Source organism: Setaria viridis, chromosome 9 (genome assembly GCF_005286985.2).
Source record: "Setaria viridis chromosome 9, Setaria_viridis_v4.0, whole genome shotgun sequence".
Classification (NCBI taxonomy): Eukaryota; Viridiplantae; Streptophyta; class Magnoliopsida; order Poales; family Poaceae; genus Setaria; species Setaria viridis.
In genome coordinates, this window is record NC_048271.2 from 52,030,829 (window position 1) to 52,051,729 (window position 20,901).

General features: G+C 49.3%; 3 protein-coding genes across 3 annotated transcripts; all 3 read left to right on the plus strand.

Moving 5' to 3' along the window:
* Positions 1-5,357: 5,357 nt before the first annotated feature.
* LOC117839961 (purine permease 3) lies at positions 5,358-6,785 on the plus strand. Its single transcript, XM_034720407.2, has one exon. It carries the CDS (start codon positions 5,442-5,444, stop codon positions 6,582-6,584), a length of 1,143 nt encoding a protein of 380 aa, XP_034576298.1. The 5' UTR covers positions 5,358-5,441; the 3' UTR covers positions 6,585-6,785.
* A 998-nt stretch (positions 6,786-7,783) lies between these two features.
* LOC117836417 (purine permease 3) lies at positions 7,784-9,154 on the plus strand. Its single transcript, XM_034715840.2, has one exon. It carries the CDS (start codon positions 7,786-7,788, stop codon positions 8,980-8,982), a length of 1,197 nt encoding a protein of 398 aa, XP_034571731.1. The 5' UTR covers positions 7,784-7,785; the 3' UTR covers positions 8,983-9,154.
* A 1,928-nt stretch (positions 9,155-11,082) lies between these two features.
* Positions 11,083-16,960, plus strand: LOC140221242 (uncharacterized). The gene is made up of 3 exons (XM_072290560.1): positions 11,083-11,089; positions 15,907-16,806; positions 16,914-16,960. The coding sequence occupies exons 1-3, from the start codon at positions 11,083-11,085 to the stop codon at positions 16,958-16,960; spliced, it is 954 nt and encodes a 317-aa protein (XP_072146661.1).
* Positions 16,961-20,901: the final 3,941 nt, after the last annotated feature.

The window sequence follows — 20,901 nt, forward strand, 5'->3', positions numbered from 1 at the left end:
GTTCATCACAATCCTCGCAAAAGCTTTGGCAATGTGGCTAGCGCCTGTGATGACCGGCCCGTAATCCCCCGGGTTAACCTTATATCCTAGCCCTGATCGTCTGTCTTGTTTTACCGCGCTTGAGTGCTCAGCCTCCCGCCCGGCCCCGAGCCCTGAGACTCGACCCCTCCCCGCCTCGCTTCGGTCCCGACCCCGGCAAACCCAGCCCACCGTCAGATCCTTCTACGTCCTTCACAAATGCCGTTCTGTCCCACCAGTGGACCCGCGAGATCTTTTCCCCCAGATCTTCCGTGGCAGGTGCACTCGAGTTGCATGCCCGCTTCAGAGTCTCCCCGCCGCGTGGCTCATCTTCTCCGATGCCCGCCGCTCAGTTTTGTCTCTGGCTCGCGACCGAATGGATCCACGCGCCCCCTTCCCCAATGGCGGCGGAAGCCCCTCTGCAACCTTTCTGCAGCGCCTCGCCTCCCGCGCTCATCATCACACCGCCAGATCCCGGCCGCAGAGCCCGATGTTGCCCGTCTTTTCCGTCACTTCGAACACAGTCGCGCCGCCCGGTCTCCGCTACACGACGATTCCTCCATCGCCAACCCCGACCACGGCAGCGACAACTCCTTTCCCCGCCCTGTCAGAAGCCGCCCGACAATCTGTTGCTCCGCGCTCGCCCGCGCGCCCGCAGCTGCATGTCTTTTCACCTGTGCGCCCTCGATTCTAGCGCCGTTTAACCAGTCGCTTCTATCAAATCTTCCGCACGACGACACCCGCCTCCGCCAAATCTCAACCACCGGCATACCCGCTCCTGCGCCGCCCTGACGGCAGAACCCAATGACCGCTGGCGTCATCCCCGAGTCCTACACCACCACCCCCATCGCTCAATCGTCGCCCCGGCAGAGCACTCCATTGCTTCTCCCCGGCCTTCGCGCCGCTTCCCTTCTCTCTCTCCCGCGCCGCTTCCCTTCCCCATTCCAGCAGCTATAAAAGGGAATGCACCAGCCGCCGGAGTTCCCTCCGCCATTGTTGCCTTCAGCCATTCTCTTGCTCCCTGCTCAAGCTCCTAGCGCCACACGCCAAGTTCTTGAGGAACTCTTCCCTCAGCTCCCCTCAGTTTTCCAAGTCACCCAGCCGCTTGCTCCTCCGTGCTGCGTAAAAGCTTACTTGTGATCCGCAAGAAGCATCGCCGCTCCCGGAGCACTACCGGTCTTAGCCGTTGTTCAAAGCTTTAATCCCTCCGCCCAAGTCTGCTCTTCCCGACCCCAAGCTTTCCTTTTAGGAAGAAGGTAAGCTGCCGACCCCAGTACGCCTCGCCCGACCCCTCTTATCCGCCCGACCCCGGTTTTGTCTCGCCCGACCCTATCTGTTCCGCCGACCCTTATCCGCCTCGCCCGAGGGTTCGACTGTGATCCTTTTCTTCAACCCGAGGGTGTATGTGTAAAACTTAGGAACCCTTCAGCGCTTGCGTCTGAGGATCCCTAGTATGCCACATCCTCTAGTTCAAGGGTCAGATCATAAGTTCCTTTCCGACCCTTGTCTTTTGATCTTCACCAGCTCCCTTGAACCTCCCCACCCTCCTGCTCTTTGTCGCGAGTTTCTGGGCTCAGGCGAGCAAGTGTTGCTGTTGAAATAACCGTCTAAGCTAACTCCTGCATTGCATTCGTGTAGAGCTGTGCCTCGCCGACGGCTTCTACGAGCTACACCCGGTGCCAGAAGACGACGCTGTAGCTGAGCTCCTGCCCGCCGAAGTCGAAGTCGCCCCCGAAGTCGAGCAGTTCTCTTCCTCCTTGCTCGAAGGCAAGCCCCGGTTGCATGAAAACCCTGCGTGTTTTACCAAACTTGCGCATGCCTTCTGTAACATGTTTGTGCATTTACGTATAGGAGTTGTTTGAAACCCTAGATGCATGACTTAGTTATCCCCATGATCTGAGCACTAGCTGTTGGACCGAGTAGTTGTATTTCTTAACTAGGAAACGGTAAAAGCCGAGTGATTTCCTGTCACTCGCGAGTTGTAGGAGTTGGATGTCTACCTTTTTGTTATAACTATAAGGACGATGGACAGGGCAGGGTTTTGGTAACTCTTTGGTGGACGGATGGTCGCCCCGTCTGTCTATGAAAACTTGCTAAGGCCCGACAGTGGTGGTGTTCGTGATCAAGTGTTTGAAAGTACTAGCCTCATACTTAGTATGGGATGAGGAAGCCTAGTACCGGATTGAACCTAGACGTGAGCGGTCGCCCCATTGTTCTTGGAACGGAGTTTCCCCTGCTGGATGTTGCACGTGGTGGCATGCGTGGTCACAGAACGGCAGAGGCCGGGTCTGTGGAACCTTGCACCAAAGGAAATGGGCCCGACACGGGTTAGGGGATTGATGGGGACGGCCGACACAGGAAGCGACCTCCGGGTGCGTGGATGTCGTGGGGCTAGGTTCACGATGCATGGTTAAAGAACTCGAATCGATTCATCTGCCTCTCACAGTTTGAGATTGCTTGATCGCTATGTCACCCTGAGTAAATGAGGAATCTGATGATGACATGTTTGTTGATATATCTACACATCTTGTTTGGTTCTATGATTGCTTAGAATAGGTTGCAAAACCTAGACTGGTAAATGAACCTAGAACCGGAGCTAAAACTTGAAAATAGGGTTTTTACTTAGTGCTTTTGGGCAAACAAACCCCTCAGCCAAAAAGCCCTGCATGTCTAGAAGGAGGAGTAGTTTTACTCCTATCGGTTAAGTCTTGTTGAGCTTAGTAGCTCAGCCTTCTTGTGGCTCCTATTTTTCAGGTGAAGCTGCTGCTCCTAACCCCTCTCTTGCCGGCGCTTGGCCGCCCCAGCTCCCGCCGAGGTGGACGGTCGAGTGGGATCCCTCCTCGGACGGCGAGGAGAGGGATCAGTGATGTCCCGGCCGGCCTCACCAGGACATCCGACCCCGACGATTGCTTCCGCTAGTGTTTTATCTCCTGTTGTTTTCCGAAATCTTGTAAAACTCTGATGTTCTTTTCGAAACTAATTAATTCAGTTGTTAATTTGTTAACTTGGTGGACTTGTTGTACTCTCTGGAACTGCTCACCTTCGTGTGAGTCTGCTAAATCGGTCCTGTTCAAGTGGTTAAATCGGAGGAAAATCCGACGGCACTTCGTGTTTACCCGACTTAGGCATGAGCGTCGCATATCAGGCGGCTAAAACATGTCTAACCCGGTAGATCCGAAGTGGATCCGCCACAGCGCCCCACATGGAAACGATCGTCTCCAGACACCAGAGCACATTCATCAAAAAGTGAAGCATTCACGACAATTTTATGTATATCCGATCCACGGCTAGACGTCTCCAGTGAAGTAAATGCCCTGCCTTGCTAATCAAACTGGACATTGCCAAGGCCTTCGATTCCATCAGGTAGGACTACCTTCTCTCTCTCATGCAAATACTAGGTTTCCTTGTTTGATGGTGCAATTGGGTAGCTGCACTCCTGTTTACTTCATCGTCACGCGTCCTACTCAACGAGGTGCCAAACGGGCCTATCCAACATGGGAGGGGGCTGAGATAGGGGGATCCACTGTCCCCCTTGTTGTTCGTCATCGCAATTGATCCGCTACAGAAGCTTCTGAAATTAGCAACTGACCGAGGGCTACTCTCTAAATTACAAGGCCGTGCAAATGATCTATGGATATCGATGTATGCGGACAACACGACCATCTTTGTCAACCCAACGCAAGCAGACATAGCCACCCTGGTCGAAATTCTTTCATGTTTCGGTGATGCCACAGGTCTCGACACCAATTTCCACAAATCAATGGTAGTACCAATTCGATGTGCAAGCGTGAACATGGACGACGTCCTTTATAACTTCCCAGTGCAAAGATCTCATTTCCCCATCAAATACTTGGGTCTTCCGCTAACCACTAGAAGGCTTCGACGCATTGACTTTCAACCTCTAGTGGACAAGGCGGCGGCAAAAATGACTTCATGGAATGGGAAGAATATTAGCTACGCGGGATGATTGACGCTCGTCAAATCAGTCCTCACATCACAAGCTGTCTACTTCCTCACGGCCTTGCGTGCGCTGAAGAGCGTATTAAAGGAAATAGATAGTAAGAGGAGGACATTCCTTTGGGCAGGATCCGAGGCTCTCACAGGCGCCAAATGCATAGTAAATTGGCCAAGATCAACTCATCCAAACAATTTGAGGGGCTTGGGCATCCTTCACTTTGGCAAATTCGCGCGAGCACTGCGTTTACGCTGGCTATGGAAAGATTGGGTGGAAGACTGCAGGTGCTGGGATGATCATGACTTACCTTGCAACAAAATAGGTAAGCTCCTATTCGCGACAGCATCCTCAATAATTGTGGGCGACGGTGCGCGAACTTTGTTCTGGAAGAGCTCATGGCTACAAGGATGACGACCTTGCGATATAGCACTAAATATTTTCAAGATCTAAAGGAAGAAAAAAAAGGTCATTGAAGGAGGCGTTAACTCACAACAGTTGGGTCCGCGACATAAATCTGCACCATACGGAATTTTTTGGCTCGGCACTTCATCGAATACATCAAACTGTGGAGGGCAGTAAGAGAGGTTGACATAAGGGAAAATGTGCAAGACTCCATCTCTTGGAAGTTCACAAAAAAAAGGGGAGTACATAGCAGGTTCAGCATACAGAGTGCAGTTCATCGGAGCTGAGAAGACAAACATGAAGATTCTCATTTGGAAGACTTGGGCTCCTCCAAAATGCAAATCCTTCGCTTGGCTGGCCATCCAGAACCAGGTTTGGACAACAGACATACTACAGGTGTAAGGCTAGGCAAACTCAGGGCATTGCCCCCTACGTAGACGAGAGTAGGAGACAGGACGCCATCTGTTCACAGAGTGCCACTACACCAAGCGAATATGGAACGAGATGGCGACATGGGTGTCCAGTGGCGGCCTCCGACCCGCGAGCTGGCAGATGCAACTTTCCATCCACCAATGGTGGACAAACCTAGCTGGCGAAGACCGACGCGGACTAGATAAGGAATCATCCTCGTATGCTGGGTCATCTTGAAGGAACGCGACGCAAGGATTTTCGACCGCAGGGAGTCTACAACACAACAGCTCATGCAGGACATTAAGAACGAGGCATCCATGTGGATAGCAACAGGGGCAAAACACCTGGTGGTAGCTAGGACAGCCGCCAGTAGTTTCCAAGTTTTCTCTTTTCGTGAGTATGAGCGCTATCCGCCATTCATTGAGGTGTTGTATTTTTTAAACTATTTGTGCCCGTCTGATCATCGCTTCTTTTTAATATAACAGGCAGCTCTCGTGCCAGTTCGTTTTGAAAAAAAAACTCATCAACCATCCATTCATCCTATAAGTAGAGCCATTATTAGACCACAAGCTATTGTCCAAGGCAAGTAGAGGCATACTGTGTCGACCCATAGATTGCCGAGTTTGCACTTTGCACCGAAGTCCATCGCTACCTTATGGCCAACACAAAGACAAATTGCAGTTCTTCCATGCAAGAGCAAGACACCAGCCATGCGCCAACACCGCCAAGCACCCCGCGCTGGCCGTCGCCGCTGGTCATATTCAGCGCCTGCCTCGTCCTCCTAGGCGCCGGCGGCCTGCTCCTCCTCCGCGTCTACTTCGTCCACGGGGTACGGCGCTTGTGGCTGTCCACCCTGAGCCTGCTCTCCGGCTGGCCGCTCCTCGTCCCGCCCATCTGCATCTCCCTCTTCCGCGGCCGCAGGGAAGGGATTGCCAACCACCTCCTGCCCGCGCGCCTCGTCGGCGCCGTGGCCTTGCTCCGCGGGCTCTTCGCCGTGGCGTGCTTCGTCTACTCGCTGGGAGCGCAGTCGCTGCCCGTCTCCACGTCCTCGCTGCTGCTGGCTACGCAGCTCGCGTTCAACGCGGTGTTCGCGTTCCTGTTCGTCGGGCTCCGGTTCACGCCGTTCTCGGCCAACGCCGTCGTCCTGCTCACCCTCGGCCCGGCGGTGCTCGGGGTCGGGCCGCCGTCGGGGAAGCCGGCGGGCGAAGGTTCGAGGACGTACTGGACAGTGTTCTGCGAGGCCATCGCCGCGGCAGCGCTGGCCGGGCTCGTGCTGCCGCTCGTCGAGGTCGCCATGGCGCGCTACGGCCGGCGCACCGGAGCTGCCGCGAGAGTGCCACCCCCTTACGTGACGGTGATGCAGATGCAGGTCGTGATGGGCGCGGCTGGCACGATGGTGTGCCTGCTCGGCATGGCCGTCAAGGGAGACTTCCGGGCCATGCCAAGGGAGGCCCCCGAGTTCGGGCTTGGCAAGACCAAGTACTGCCTGGTGTTCATCTTTGAAGCCGTTTCGTGGCAGCTTTTCAACCTGGGGATCATGGGCCTAATCATTTGCGTGTCGTCGCTGCTCACCGGCGTCATGATCGCCGTCCTGCTACCGCTGTCCGAAGTCCTCTCCGTCATCTTCCTTCACGAGAAGTTCGACGGAACGAACGGCATTGCCTTGGTGCTCTCACTGTGGGGCTTCGTGTCCTACCTCTACGGTGAGAACGCGCAGAAGAAACTGGAGGCGAAGAAGATAGCGCCGCAGAAATGTATGCGAGACGTCGTCTTAAAAGAACAGCATCTGCAACATTGACATCAAAGCTTGATTCTCTGCGAGGGGGGTAAAAAAATCCTGCACCAACATTGACATCACGAGACTTTGTGAATCATGGCTCAGTACGATCGAAGCAAGGCACTGAGGAGAGAATCTCGTAAAAATCTGTAGTTTTAATTTTTTTAAAAAAACAGAGTATTTGAATAAAATTTTCGATCACCGCTGTGTTCCTTGCCGCAAGTAACAGTACAATCAATACTTGATTTGGATAATTTATTTGGAAAGTTATGGATTTTTTCTTTATTTCCAATCTTTTGTCTGTACGAGGTGATGCGTTAACGCTTTAGCCCGTTTGGTTCTTCAGTCCGGACTAAAATTTCTATTACATCGAATATTTAGATACTAATTAGAAATATTTAACATAGACTAATTACAAAACCAATTGCACATGGAGGCTAATTTACGAGACGAATCTATTAAGCCTAATTAGTCCATGATTTGACAATGTGATGCTACAGTAAACATGTGCTATGATGGATTAATTAGGTTTAATAGATTCATCTCGTGAATTAATTTTATAATTAGTTCTTCTAATTAGTCTTCAAATATTCGATATCACCGGAATTTTAGTCCGCCCTATAACCAAACGGGACCTCTGCGTTGATGCATGGCACTCTCGTGGGCCGTGTCTGGGCTGTGGGCGCGCACGGCCGACGTGACGTCGCGCGACTAATCAAATCGCCGTGTGAACGTCTTCTACCCAGTTACTGGGCCTACCCCGTGAACCACGAGGCAAATGGGGCCCCTGGCTCGCCGGGATCCGCCTCCGACCGATACTGGCGGTCCCCGTCCGTGTCGCAGTCGCACGCGGCACATGCGTGTGGATTTATGAAAAGGGGTGGTTTGGATACGAGATATTAAATTTTTGGAGAATGATGTGCGATCGTTAATTAGGAGAATTAAATATGAGCTAATTATAAAACTAACTGTAGAACCCCTACACTAATTCACAAGACGAATTTATTAAACCTAATTAATCCATCATTAATAAATGGTTACTGTAGCACCACATTGTCAAATTATGAACTAATTAGGTTTAATAGATTCATCTTGCGAATTAAATTCTATCTGTGCAATTAGTTTTGTAATTAGACTATATTTAATACTCCTAATTAGTATCAAACATCCTATGAGAATAGATACTAAAGTTTAGGGTGGGTTGCCAAAGAGCTCAGCATCTATGCAAGCACCATCGACTCCCCACAGTCATCCACACCATATCGCCAGTCGTCACTTACTCCATGCAATGCAAGGCATAAGCAATGCGCCAACGCCGCCGCGCTGCTCGTTGTCGCCGCTGGTCGTACTCAGCGCGTTCCTCGTCCTCCTCGGCGCCGGCGGGTCGCTCCTCATCCGGGCCTACTTCGTCCACGGCGGCCGGAGGCTGTGGCTTTCCACCATGATCCAGTTGTCCGGCTGGCCGCTCCTCCTCCCGCCCATATGCGCCTCCCTGCTCCTCCGCAGCCGGAGCAGGGACGGCGCTGGCGGCGGCGTCGCCGACCACCTCCCCCCTCCGCGCCTCGTCCGCGCCGTGGCCGTCCTCGGCGCGGTCTTCGCCGTGGCGTGCTTCGCGTACTCGCTGGGGTCGCAGGCCCTGCCCCTGTCCACGTCCTCGCTGCTGCAGGCGACGCAGCTCACCTTCAACGCCGTCTCCGCGTTCCTCTTCGCCGGGCTCCGCTTCACGCCCTTCTCGGTCAACGCGGTCGTCCTGCTCACCATCGGCCCGGCGGTGCTCGGGTTCGCGCCGTCGTCGGAGACGGAGGCACAAGCTGAAGGCTCGACGGCGTACTGGACGGGGTTCTTGGAGTGCATGTCCTCGGCCGCGCTAATTGGGCTCGTGCTGCCGCTGGTCGAGGTCGCCATGTCGAGGTACGGGCGCCGGGACGGCGGCCCCGCCGCCGCGAGAGCGCCGCCTCCGTCGTACGCGACGGTCATGCAGATCCAGGCCGTGATGGGCGCGGCCGGCACTGCGGTGTGCCTGGTCGGCATGGCCATCGCGAAGGACTTCCAGGCGATACCGACGGAGGCCGCCGCGTTCGGGCTCGGCGAGACCAACTACTACCTGCTGCTCATCTTTGGGGCCGTCTCGTGGCAGCTCTCCAACCTGGGGATCATGGGGCTCATCGTCTGCTCCTCGTCGCTCCTCGCCGGCATCATGATCGCGCTTGTCCTGCCGCTCTCGGAGGTCCTCGCCGTCATCTTCCTCCACGAGAAGTTCGACGGGGTCAAGGGCATCGCGCTGGTGCTCTGCCTCTGGGGCTTCGTCTCCTACCTCTACGGCGAGAGCGCGCGGAAGAAGATGAAGGCTACCGGCAAGCAGGTGGCAGAGGGAAGTAAAGACCTGGAGTCAATCCGTTGCCCCCTGGTGGCACCTTAATGTTTCTAAAATGTTTTTAGTTCCCACTTCCCACCGTGCTTGGTTGGTGAATCTGTCCACATTGGACAGATTGCACTGTTCATGCATGTGGTAGGTACAGTAGCTTTAGTGATCTGTCTGCTAAAGCTCATCTAATAAAGGAAGTTGTTTGTTTAGGCAAACAGTTAGACCAGATACCGAGCTCTCCAGTTCCAAAGAACAATACTCCGAAAACTCGTGTTTGCCTATTCAATCTATACCAAAAGGTGCTCCGGGACTTTGCAGTTTTGAGTGCTGTTGTACCATGAGCTAACAGAATCCGTAAAATGATCTGGTACTCCACATATAGGAAACTGATATCTCACTTCTCAAGGAGTACCAGTTACTAAAAAAAAATCTCAAGCACCAAATTTTGGTATCACTCATATTCGTATATATACGTAGTGATACCACTTTAGGAACGGGTAAAGAGGAGCTCTATGATCTTGTGTACATGTCCATCCGTGTTCCTTTTCTTTTCTTTGTTTTAAAAATGTTTATTTGAGAAAAGTGTACACGATACTCCTTCAAACAGTTGATTGATGGTTTATATGGCGCTAGTATAACGGGACCGGCCCATTTGGCGAAGCATTTCCGTGCAGCCCAGCCCAGCCCAGCCCGCCCCCCCCAAAAAAATAAATAAATTCTCCTCAAAGGGCTTCTGACGTCCGCTCAGCTGGCCCATGGGCCACAACAGGTTCTGCTTTTCTCTGGACGTCCTTTTCCTTCTTGTTATTATTTACCGTCGTCCGAGACCCTCAAACCCAAGACAAATTAACTACCAGCCACAACAACTGGCTCCAACAGTCCAACACTTTTTTTAAAACCAACCAAGCAGGAGCTGCAGATTATATTAATATAGAAAAAAACTAGACTAGACAACAATGACCTCGTAGGGGTTGACAACAGATAGGCTAGACAATAATGACCTCGTAGGGGTTGACAACAGAAGAAATATAAAGTTACAAACTAAACTACGACTTAATATAACAACTCCACCAACAAACAACTTCATTCAGTCACAGCATGAGCCATGGCAACACAACATCCTCAGTGAAGGCAACACCTAACACAGAGATAAAAGAAAGTTCCACCAACAACTCCAAGAAGGCATGACCTTTCAAATTCATAAGTGGCTTGAGGTCGTTTGATGGCAACAATTCTTTTAGGCGGTCTGCATAGTCTTGAATTACATCCTCGTTGAGCTTCCCGTCATTCCCAAGAATACCCAAATCTTTTAACACCTTACGCTGGGCAATGCGAGCACTTCGACGAAGCGACGATTTATCGTAAGTTTGCATCGACGTCTTGCTAGGACGGTGGTGAAGGGGTGTGTGTGTAAGAGGACTTCCAAGGTCCTCACCTTTCCTAGCTTTGGTGGATGGAGAAGACACAACCTCTATCGGTGGATCCTCTATTATCATTGGAGCCTCTTCTATCTTGACCTCAACCATAGAATAGGAAGGGCTATCTTCGATGGTGATGAGAAAGATGGGGTCTTCAATTGTCACATGTGCATCTAAGATAGCTTCCTCATCATCAGATGCGTCCTCCACTAGAACAACATCCTCCACAGAGGTGATGATTTGTAGCAACATTTGTTCAATGGGTGAGTCTGGGTGCATCAGTGTAGTGGAGGTCCCAAAAGGCACCTCAATGGCATGCTCTGCAGATGTCTTTTGGTGAAACTCAGTGTCATATGCCCCTCTGGGCACCTCCTCATTTGTGACAGGCTCCACCTCTCTGTGAGTCTCTATGGCAGAGATCCTTGTTGTCATCTCATTGATGGTGGAGTTTGCAATGTTCACATATGTGTCTTGACACACCAAGGAGTCAGCAAATGTGCAAACCGCTGCAAGAGAAGTGAGGATCGACGGTGTTGGAGAGTGATGAATGGGAGAACATGGGCCGAAGAGCTCGGCCATGTCGGATGGCATGACACACTCCAAATGGTTGGCCACACGTGCTAGCCGCAGCTTGATGGCAGAAGTCTTCTCCCTAAGTGGGCGCAACACTTCCTCCAAACAAACTGCAATCTTGTGTTGGAGCTCTGATCACAACAACTCCACCAAAGGTGCAACCATGGACTGTAAGTTCAATGATATCGAAGCAGAAGTGTCACAATGACTATGGTAGATAGGATCGATGTTCTTTTCACAAGAACCAATGGGTCGAGAAGCCGACGAGATGTTGAGATGTTCTTGCGACTTGGACCCAGCCGCAATGTCTGCACAAAAAGTAGAGCAACATGCACTTGGCGAAGGCGTGGCCACTACAACAACCCAACTCCATTTTTGTAGAGGTTGCACATTGGAGTCAACTTGCGGGGTTGGAGAGGGAGACTGAAGGTGATAGTGTCGCTCCCGATGTCCTTGCTGGCGACAACGAATGCAACGGAAGTAGTCCCTGCATGAGCTAACTTGGTGGTCACGTGCGAGCCAACGGTAATATCTACCTTGAGCCCATCTCTTGAAGGCGACGCTCCGCTCAGATTGTGAAGATCGTAGTGGCGGTGATGAAAGCAATCAGTGCCCGTAGCCTAAGAGGGGGAGGGGGTGAATTAGGCAAACTTAAAACCTTAACCTATAGCTTCCACTACTTTTGCATAAAACATAAACTAGATCATGCTATCAAGATGTGCAACTAAGGTTGATCTAGTCTCAAAATAAGTTTTGCAACCTAGAGCCAATCCTATCAAGTTGTAAGTATGAAATGCAGAAATGTAAGAGGTGAGGATGAGGGGAAGCAAACTCTTGACATGATGATTTATCTTGTGGTATCGGTAGGCACTAAGCCACCACTAGTCCATGTTGTTGCAGCACTCACATGCGAGTATTGCTTCCCGATCACCAAGTCTCTTCTGGGACACTCCTTGACTTGCCACAAAGGCTTGACCACTAAGGCTCATGCCAAGTTCCCCGATCACCTTGATGCCTCTCCACTAAGGAGCTTCTCCACGAAGGAAGGGGGTCTCCACGTCCCCCACACACGGTTGTTGACACCGCTCCACACCAAGCCAAAGGGTCAAAGAATTGCTGGTGAGCCACCAAGGCTCCAAGGCGCCGACACACCTTCTACAGATGTGGTTCACTTCTTGAACCGATCATAAGGTAGGCACACATTGCTCTCTCTCTTATCTAGATCTATCCTAGAACTAATCACTCTTCTAAGCTTGTGTTAAGCCTTTGATAAATCACTTAGGCATTTTCGTGGCTTGAATGTGTTGTTGATGAGTCTTGAACTCCAATGGATTCCTGCACACTCCAGCAACTTCAAATGGGCGAATGGAGAGGGTATAAATAGCCCAAGGCATCAAAGAGCCGTTGCTCGAACGGCTAGTTAAAGTATATCATCGGATGTTCCGATGGTCCATTTTGGCATGCATCGGAACATACGGTGCAACTAACCATTGGCCTCCCTGCGCCCAAGTTCTTCATTGACACATCCAAAATTCATCTGACGCTTCATCCGATGGTACTGTCGGAACATCCGGTGTTGAAGAGCTTCTAGCCAAAAACTCTCTGGAACTTTGCAAAGTAAATATGCTTCGTCCGACGCTTTTCATGACCCACCATCGGATCATCCGATGCTATAGGTTTTTTTCATCTTCCAATCGTTCTCCTTAGAATTACTCTGACGCTACTAAAAAATAGGGCATCAGAACATCCGGTGGTCCTAACTTAGATAACCTTCTGCGCGGTGTACCAATTGCTCCGATGTTTACTTTGACGCTTGCTACGGTGGACCATCAGAACATCTGGTGGTACTGATTTTTCTGTGTTAAATACCACCACTTGCACACCGAAGATACCATCATTTGGATGCTCTAGAATTTGGATGCTTGAATACCATAGAATAATCCTAGATACCATGGCTTAGTCACTCGAATACCATAGCTTAGATACTTGAATACCATGATTTGGACCTTGCGATGGTTTGGTTTGCATACTTGGGATGTAGAAAAAACTACAAGGTACATGCTAGAAAAAGCATTAGTCCCAATAACTATGTTGTCACTCAATCACCAAAATCATAAACTATGATCTAACGGGGCCATGTTCACTATGGGTGATTTTTTACGGTGGAGGCAAACCTTCATCTCCAGGCACCCGCGGTGGCTCCACGAATGAAGCTGCAAAACCCACTTTGCTCCCCTCAGGCACAATGTCAGGCTGCTTAGGCAGCATAGTATCGTCTCAGGGGCCAACCAACATGGTAGCGGAGGGGGATTGAGGTTGAATGACTCGGAGATGACCTGCTGGCCAAACTTGTTAACGAATACAGTTGCAAGAGATGGAGGTTGATGCACCGCAAACAACGTAGCGGTGGATGGGCGAGGCGATCCCTTGCAGTGCAGGGTGCAGCCTGAGCTGTGAAGACAGGTGTTGCCGGTGATCCAGACTTACTCCTAGCTACTTCGAACTGGTGGTGGCGACCGTAGGTGGAAGTGCAGCAGAGGACGAGACGAATGGTGATGCGATGGTGGTTGCTGCCGGCAACACGAATGCTAGTGACGACGCCATGGTTTCTGCCAGCAACACGAATTCGGAGACAACACACGCGAATGGGCGACAGTTGATTGGAACTGTGGGCAGCTCAACTTCTTGCGGTGTCAATGACGGTAGTGGCGCTCCGTGGCCCTTGTCGTCTCTTTCTGCTACCCTGCAGGGTCACCGGTGAGGGCTAGTGCAGGAGAGGGGCTGCGGCTTGGAAGCTGGCATCACCAACATCATGGGCAAGCTTTTGTTGGCTCCCATGGCAACCTCCCAGCAAGCCTCCTAGGAGGCGGCAACGGCGACAGCACCATTTGTGCTCACAAGACAAGGGCCTCCTAGGCCGCGATGTGAGAAGAAGCAGTGAGGCAATCTGAATCCGGCGCAGTGGCAATGGCGAGGTGCTTGCTGATCTCCCTTCACACACAACATAAGGAGCTGCTGATGGGATGAATGGAGAGAGCGCGTGGGGGAGAGCTCCGATCTATGGCTGGCCGAGGTGGAGGAGCACAGAGCCGGGAGATTAGAGCGACGGCGGCACTATGGCGGCAGCGACGGAGAGGAGCTCGTGTCAACTACGAGTCCAAGACGCTTATGTTAGTTTGATCTCCACCGGACTTGACCCAACGACCAAGTCTGACCTTGATTCCACGCCCTGATCAGGGGCGCACAACCAACTCATGGTTGGTGGGCCCCCGTCGCGTAGCACATATAAAGCAGAGGTGGGGGCTGGCGGCACGAACGCCCAAGTTCGACACCTTGCCCACCAGACCCACCTACAAACCTAGAACCCAATCTAACTCGTGCTGTCAGCGGCGGGAAGCTCTGCCAACTCTTCGCGTCGCCGCTGCCGCCCTCATCGTCAACACCACCGTCACCACCATGGCGAGTTCCTGCTCCAAGCCCGATGGTCGGTGACCCTCTCACTCTATCTCTCTCTCCCTCTCGGATGTATCTCTGTTTGGATTCTAGGATAATGATTTAATCTAAAGAATGAGTTTGTTAACCCACTAGTTGAGCTCCTAGTGTTTCTGTAATCCTGTCAATGGTATCAGAGCTGTACTAGATTGTTCATCTAGATGGGGAAGTTGTTTTTTGCATGAATCAGAAACTTGAAGCATTTAAAAGAAGATGATTCGCAAAAGAAGAAAGAAAAGACAGAAACCCAAACCCTAACTCCAAGAAGAAAGAAAGAAGAAAAGAGTTTGGGGAAGAAGAGAAAAGAAGAAGAAATCAGAAAGAATCAAAACCCTAACCCAAAAAGATAACGACCGCCGGATTTGACCGATGGCCGCCGGTAGACCAAGGGGAAGGAGGAAGGGTTAGGGAGGCGGCTTACCTCGTCGGCCTCCACTCACCGGAGAACTCCGGGAAGGGGAGTAAGGGACACGCAGTCCTCCTCCGCACCCTCCTCTGCACCGGGAGAGTCACGACTGTGCTAGGGCGCCACCGCTAGGCCGCTCGACAGCGACGTGCTCACCCACAAGGGAGCGCGCGCACCGGCGATGGTGTAGGCAACGGCGCGACCATCCCTCCGCTGTGGTCTAGCACCAGCCGCCACCACTCCTCTCTCACTCGGCTCTCACTCGGTGCGGCGGCGCTGGAGAAAGAAAGGAGGAAGGAGAGGAAATGCGCTAGGGTTGGCTGGAGCGGGGTCGAGCCGGGGTTTTGCTCGCGTGAGATCGACGCGGTGCTATTGATCGTGATGAGCGGCAGGCTACTTTGGTGACCTGGGCCCAGGAGGGAGGCCGCAGCAGGCTGCTTTGGTGTCTTGGGCCCAGGCTGCAGTCTGGCAAGACTCCGAGCGCGCCTACGCCATGCAGGCTAAGCAGCTTCACCACGTGGGCTGGCAGCACAGTGAATAAAAGGCCCCGTCTTGGCGTGCCAAGTGAAGCTGTTGGGCTGGGCTGTTTTCGCTAACGAAACCCGCCGCACAGTAGTGTTTTGAGCTCGATTTCTTTTCCTTTTTCAGAGAATTTCGTATTTTTCATGGAAATCGAATTGATGGCTCAAATAAAATTAGTTTTAAGGAATTTTTCCTGTAGGTAAAATTAGCAAATTAAGATTAAGCTTATGCTATATTAAGATTAAGTTCAGTTGAATTTTTAGCTTTATTTTGCCAATTTTATACATTAAGTTGAAGTTTTTAGTCTATTTCTCTAATTAAATTGGAACCAATTTGGAACCAATGGGAAAATTTATTTGGAAAATAAGTAATTTTTTCTGTGTATAATAATTTTATCTGCTGACTAGTGTTGTTGATAAAGTTGTTGTACTGATAAGTTTTGTTTTATCATTATTGATTTTATTTCTGTCCAATGGTGATGTAGAATTAATATTGAGAAGCTGTATGTTTTAATTTGACCAATGTTGAATTAACTCATATTTTTTCTTTTCTTTTTTTTGCTTTTAGGCAATCCTTTGAATTTTATCTCGGCCATAGAGCCCCTCAATGGAGGGAATTACAACTCACGGCGAGAGAAGGTCGAGACAGCGCTTGCTCTGTCCGACATTGATCTAGCATTGACTGCTCCTTGTCCCATAGAACCTAAGGACCCCGTGAGGGCCGAGAATGAGAGCGAAGCTGCTTTCAATGCTAGGGTGCATGATCATGCACCAATCAGAATGCAGTACGATCTTGATCGTGCGAAGTGGGGCTCATCGAACAGAAAGTGTATGATGGTGATTAAGAGCTCCATTTTGGAGGCAATAAGGGGAGTAATCCCAGAGTGTGACACCGCCAGGGAGTACCTGATAAACATGGAGAGTCAGTTTACTGTCTCTTCAAAGGCATATGCAAGCACTCTTATCAGGAAGCTTAATACTATGAAGTATACTAACGGTGGTATAAGGGATCACATATTGAGAATGAGCAATATGACTTCCAAGCTTAAGTCTATGGATATGGAGCTCCCAGAAGAGTTTATAATCCATCTGGTCATTACCTCACTGCCCAAAGAATTTGAGACCTTTGCTGTGAATTACAACTCACAGCTAGAAAAGTGGGGTATTGAGAAGATGATTGACATGTGTGTGCAAGAAGAAGAGAGACTTAAGGGCTCATCTGGTGATACTATAAATTACCTGAGCCAAAACAAGAAGAGGAATTATCAGAACAACAATTCTAAGCTACAAGGGAAACCTCAGTGGAACGCCTCTTCTTCTAAGGCACATGGAAAGGCTCCAATGCATGATCACCATCAAAGATCAAACCATGAAGTGGTGGTGGACAAGGACACTTGCAAGTGGTGCAAGATCAAGGGATACTACCAAAAGGATTGTGTAGAATTCCTAAAGCATTTGTGCGGGAAAGGTGAGAATCTTATTACATTGATAGATGACTCCCTGTATTTAAGTTATGCAAAATCTACTTGGTGGATTAATTTAGGTGCAACTGTTCATGTTGCAAATTCATTATAGGGATTCCATACGAGGAGGACCCTGCAAAGAGGAGAGAGAAGCATTAAAGTTGCAAATGGCGTCCAAGCTGAAGTCGAAGCCATTGGAGAACTCCCATTAGAATTAGCAAATGGTTTTGTACTTCATCTGAGAGATGTTTTTTATGTACCCTCTTTTCATAGAAACTTAATAAGTGTATCGCACTTAGATGATTATGGTTTTGCTTGTCATTTCGGTAATGGATAATGTAAAATCAAGTTTAATAATAAGATTGTTGGTCTTGCCTTCAGACAAGACGAGCTTTATTTATTATCACTTTGTGAGAATGTAAATGTTGTAAGCGTTGAGAATATGAATGTCTCCTCGTCTATGAATGTAAAGAATAAGTGGGAAAGAATTGATGGTGTATCTTTGAAATTATGGTATTGTTATTTAGCCCATATTTCGAGGGGGGAATAGAATGGTTAATTAAGGAATCAATTCTTCCGCCTTTGGAATTTTCAGATTTAGAGCAATGCATCGATTGCATTAAGGGAAAGTTCATTAAGAAAATTAAAAAAGACGCAAAAAGAAGCACAGGAATTTTAGAAATAATTCACACGGATATCTATGGTCCGTTTCCTGTGATATCTGTGGATGGTTATGATTCTTTTATAACATTCACAGATGATTATTCGCATGATAGTTATATTTATCCAATTAAAGAGCGTTCAGAAACATTGGATAAATTCAAGATATTTAAAACTGAAGTAGAAAATCAGCATAGCTTAAAGATTAAAATAGTAAGATCCGACCGTGGGGGGAGTACTACGGTCGACATATCCCATATGGTCAAGTTCCTAGATCCTTTGCACGGTTTCTATAGGAAAATGGCGTAGTTGCCCAGTACTCTACACCGGGCGAGCCTCAGCAGAATGGAGTAGCTGAAAGACGTAATCGTACCTTAATGGATATGGTGAGAAACATGATAAGTTACTCCACTTTACCAGTTAGTTTGTGGATGGAGGCGTTAAAAACCGCCATTCACATCCTTAATCGGGTTCCTAGTAAGTCGGTGTCTAAGACACCGTATGAGTTGTGGACTGGACGAGAGCCCTTACTCAATTATTTGCGCGTGTGGGGCTATCCAGCTGAGGCTAAAGTCTTTAACCCAAACATTGGGAAATTAGACCCTAAGACACTCAGTTGCCATTTCATTGTCTACCCTGATTAGTCAAAAGGTTATCGTTTCTACTGTCCTGATAGATATACGAAGTTTGTAGAAATGACACATGCTGTGTTTTTGGAAGATGAGATGATCAGGGGGAACACAATACCCCGAGAAATTAACCTTGAGGAGAAGCGGGTATATGTACCCACTCCGATGATTCAAGAACCTTTTTTCCCGATACCTATTGTTGCTGCACCGACAATACAGGACACTGTGGCTACAACACCTGTTGTTAGTTCTCCTGTGGCAACAACGAATGAAGATGAGGAATCTGTCTTTCAGGATCCTATATAACCAGTTGTCACACATGAGGAAGAGCTGCAACAGCCCCATATGGAAGATGTACCAGATGTTGAGGCTCCTAGAAGGTCTCAAAGAGCTAGAAAGCCAGCTATTCCTGATGACTATGAAGTCTATGTCAGTGAAGAAGTTCAAATGGAGGAAGATCCCATCTCATTTGAAGAAGCCATGAGAAGTGTTCACTCATCGAAGTGGCTTGAAGCCATGAAAGATGAAATGAGATCCATGAGTAGCAATAAAGTCTGGGATTTAGAAAAAATTCCTAAAGGATCCAAGAAAGCAGGCTGTAAATGGATCTACAAAATAAAATGTGACTTCAAAGGAAATGTCGAAAGATATAAAGCACTACTTGTAGCAAAAGGTTTCACACAAAGAGAAGGAATAGATTGTAATGAGACATTTTCTCCAGTCTCATGTAAGGATTATTTAGAATTATAATGGCTTTAGTGGCACACTATGATTTAGAATTACATCAGATGGATGTAAAGACGACTTTTCTCAATGAAGACCTGGAAGAAAACGTTTACATGGCACAGCCCAAAGGTTTTGTCGTGGAAGGAAAAGAATATATGGGATGCTGCCTGAAGAAATCCATTTATGAATTAAAACAAGCCTCCAGACAGTGGTACTTAAAGTTTGATGAGACGATAAGAAAGTTTGGATTTCGTGAGAATAAGGAGGACAATTGCGTGTATGCAAAGTTTAAGAGTGGGAATTCATTTTCCTTATCCTGTATGGAGACGAATAAGTTCTTGTTCTTAAACTTTGATATGAAAGATCTTGGTGAAGCTTCATTCATTTTAGGAATTGAAATTCACCGAGATAGAAGATAGGGGGTGTTAGGATTATCGCAAAAGGCATACTTAGAGAAGATTCTAAAGAAGTATAGTATGCATACAAGTAGACCTTCACCTGCTCCCATAGTTAAGGGAGATAGATTTGGGAAATTTCAGAGTCCCAGGAACCAGTATGACATCGATCAAATGAAAGCGGTTCCATATGCTTCAGCTCTCAGAAGCTTGATGTATGCTCAAGTGTGTACACACCCTGACTTAGTTTTTGTTACCGGGATACTTGGCAGATATCAAGATAATCCAGAAATAGATCACTGGAAAATAGTAAAGAAGGCATTGCGTTATACGCAAGGCACGAAAGGCCATATGCTAACATACAAAAGAACTGATTCCCTTGAAATAGAAGGGTACTCAGATTCAGATTTTGCGGGAGATGTAGACGATAGAAAATCCACATCAGGTTATGTATTCACTCTCGCAGGTGGAGCTACATCGTGGAAAAGCTCCAAGTAAACCATCACAACATCGTCCACGATGTTTGCCAAGTTTGTAGCCTGCTATGAGGCCACGGGGCAGGCAAAATGGTTAAATAAGTTTGTACCCGGGTCAAGAGTGGTAGACAACATTCAAAGACCACTCAAGATGTACTGCGACAACAAGCCAGCAGTATTCTATGCTCACAACAATAAGTCAAGTGGTCCTGCCAAACACATTGGCATAAAGTTTTATGTTGTGAAAGAGAAAATCCAGTATCATACTATAAGTCTTGAGCATATAAGAACAAAAGAAATGCTCGCGGATCCGCTTACGAAAGGCTTACCGTCCAATGTGTTCAGAGAACACTTAGCCGGCATAGGTTTACAGGAAAGCCTATGATCCCTGATACTAACAGCCTAGAATAAGAATCTGTTTCAAAACAGAAAGGTGTGTTGTAGCTGTTGAATCTGATAGTACGTAGCTGGCTATTATGACGAGACATGCTCTATACACTGATCTATGATGAAATGGGTGCCAAGTAGCGATGAAAACGGACAGGAACAGGCGGGAAAATCCCTTAACCGTGTCCCGTCCCATATTTTTTTTCACCGGGAATGGGAGCGGGACAGTCGGGAGCGGGACAAGAAGCGGGATAAACGGGTATATGAAAACGAACAAATGCGAGCAGAAATAAAATGGAAACAGGCAGGAACCAGGACCCTACGCCAGGATGACACATTCCAACTTCCAAAGTCCAAATGCCAGCCACAGGCAACAGCAAACCAGCGCTAGGTCGCTAGCCACAAGCACTAAGGCAGGCCGCAGGCAACAGCAAAGAGCAAACCAACGCCAGCCACAGCCCACAGGCAGGCCGCATGCAATAGCACAAGATGACAGGCAGGCCACAGGCATTCAGGCAAACCAATAACAGCCATAAGCAACAACAAGGCAACAAGCTACAGGCAATAGTAAGACAGCAAGTTACAGGCAACGCCGAACCAACAACAGCCACTGCGCGGCATCCTTCTCCACTCCTCCTTCGGCCACAAAGGACACGCGGCAGGGGGCCAGGCGCGTGCGCTGGCGGTGCGGGCGTGCGGGAGCTGGGGGCAGGCAGGCCGGCACGCGCACGCGGCAGGGGGCCAACCAGGGGCCAGTGGCGGCGGGCGCACGCGTGCGAGTTGCGACAGCAAGGGGCCAGCCAGGGGCCGGCGGCGGCGGCCGGTAG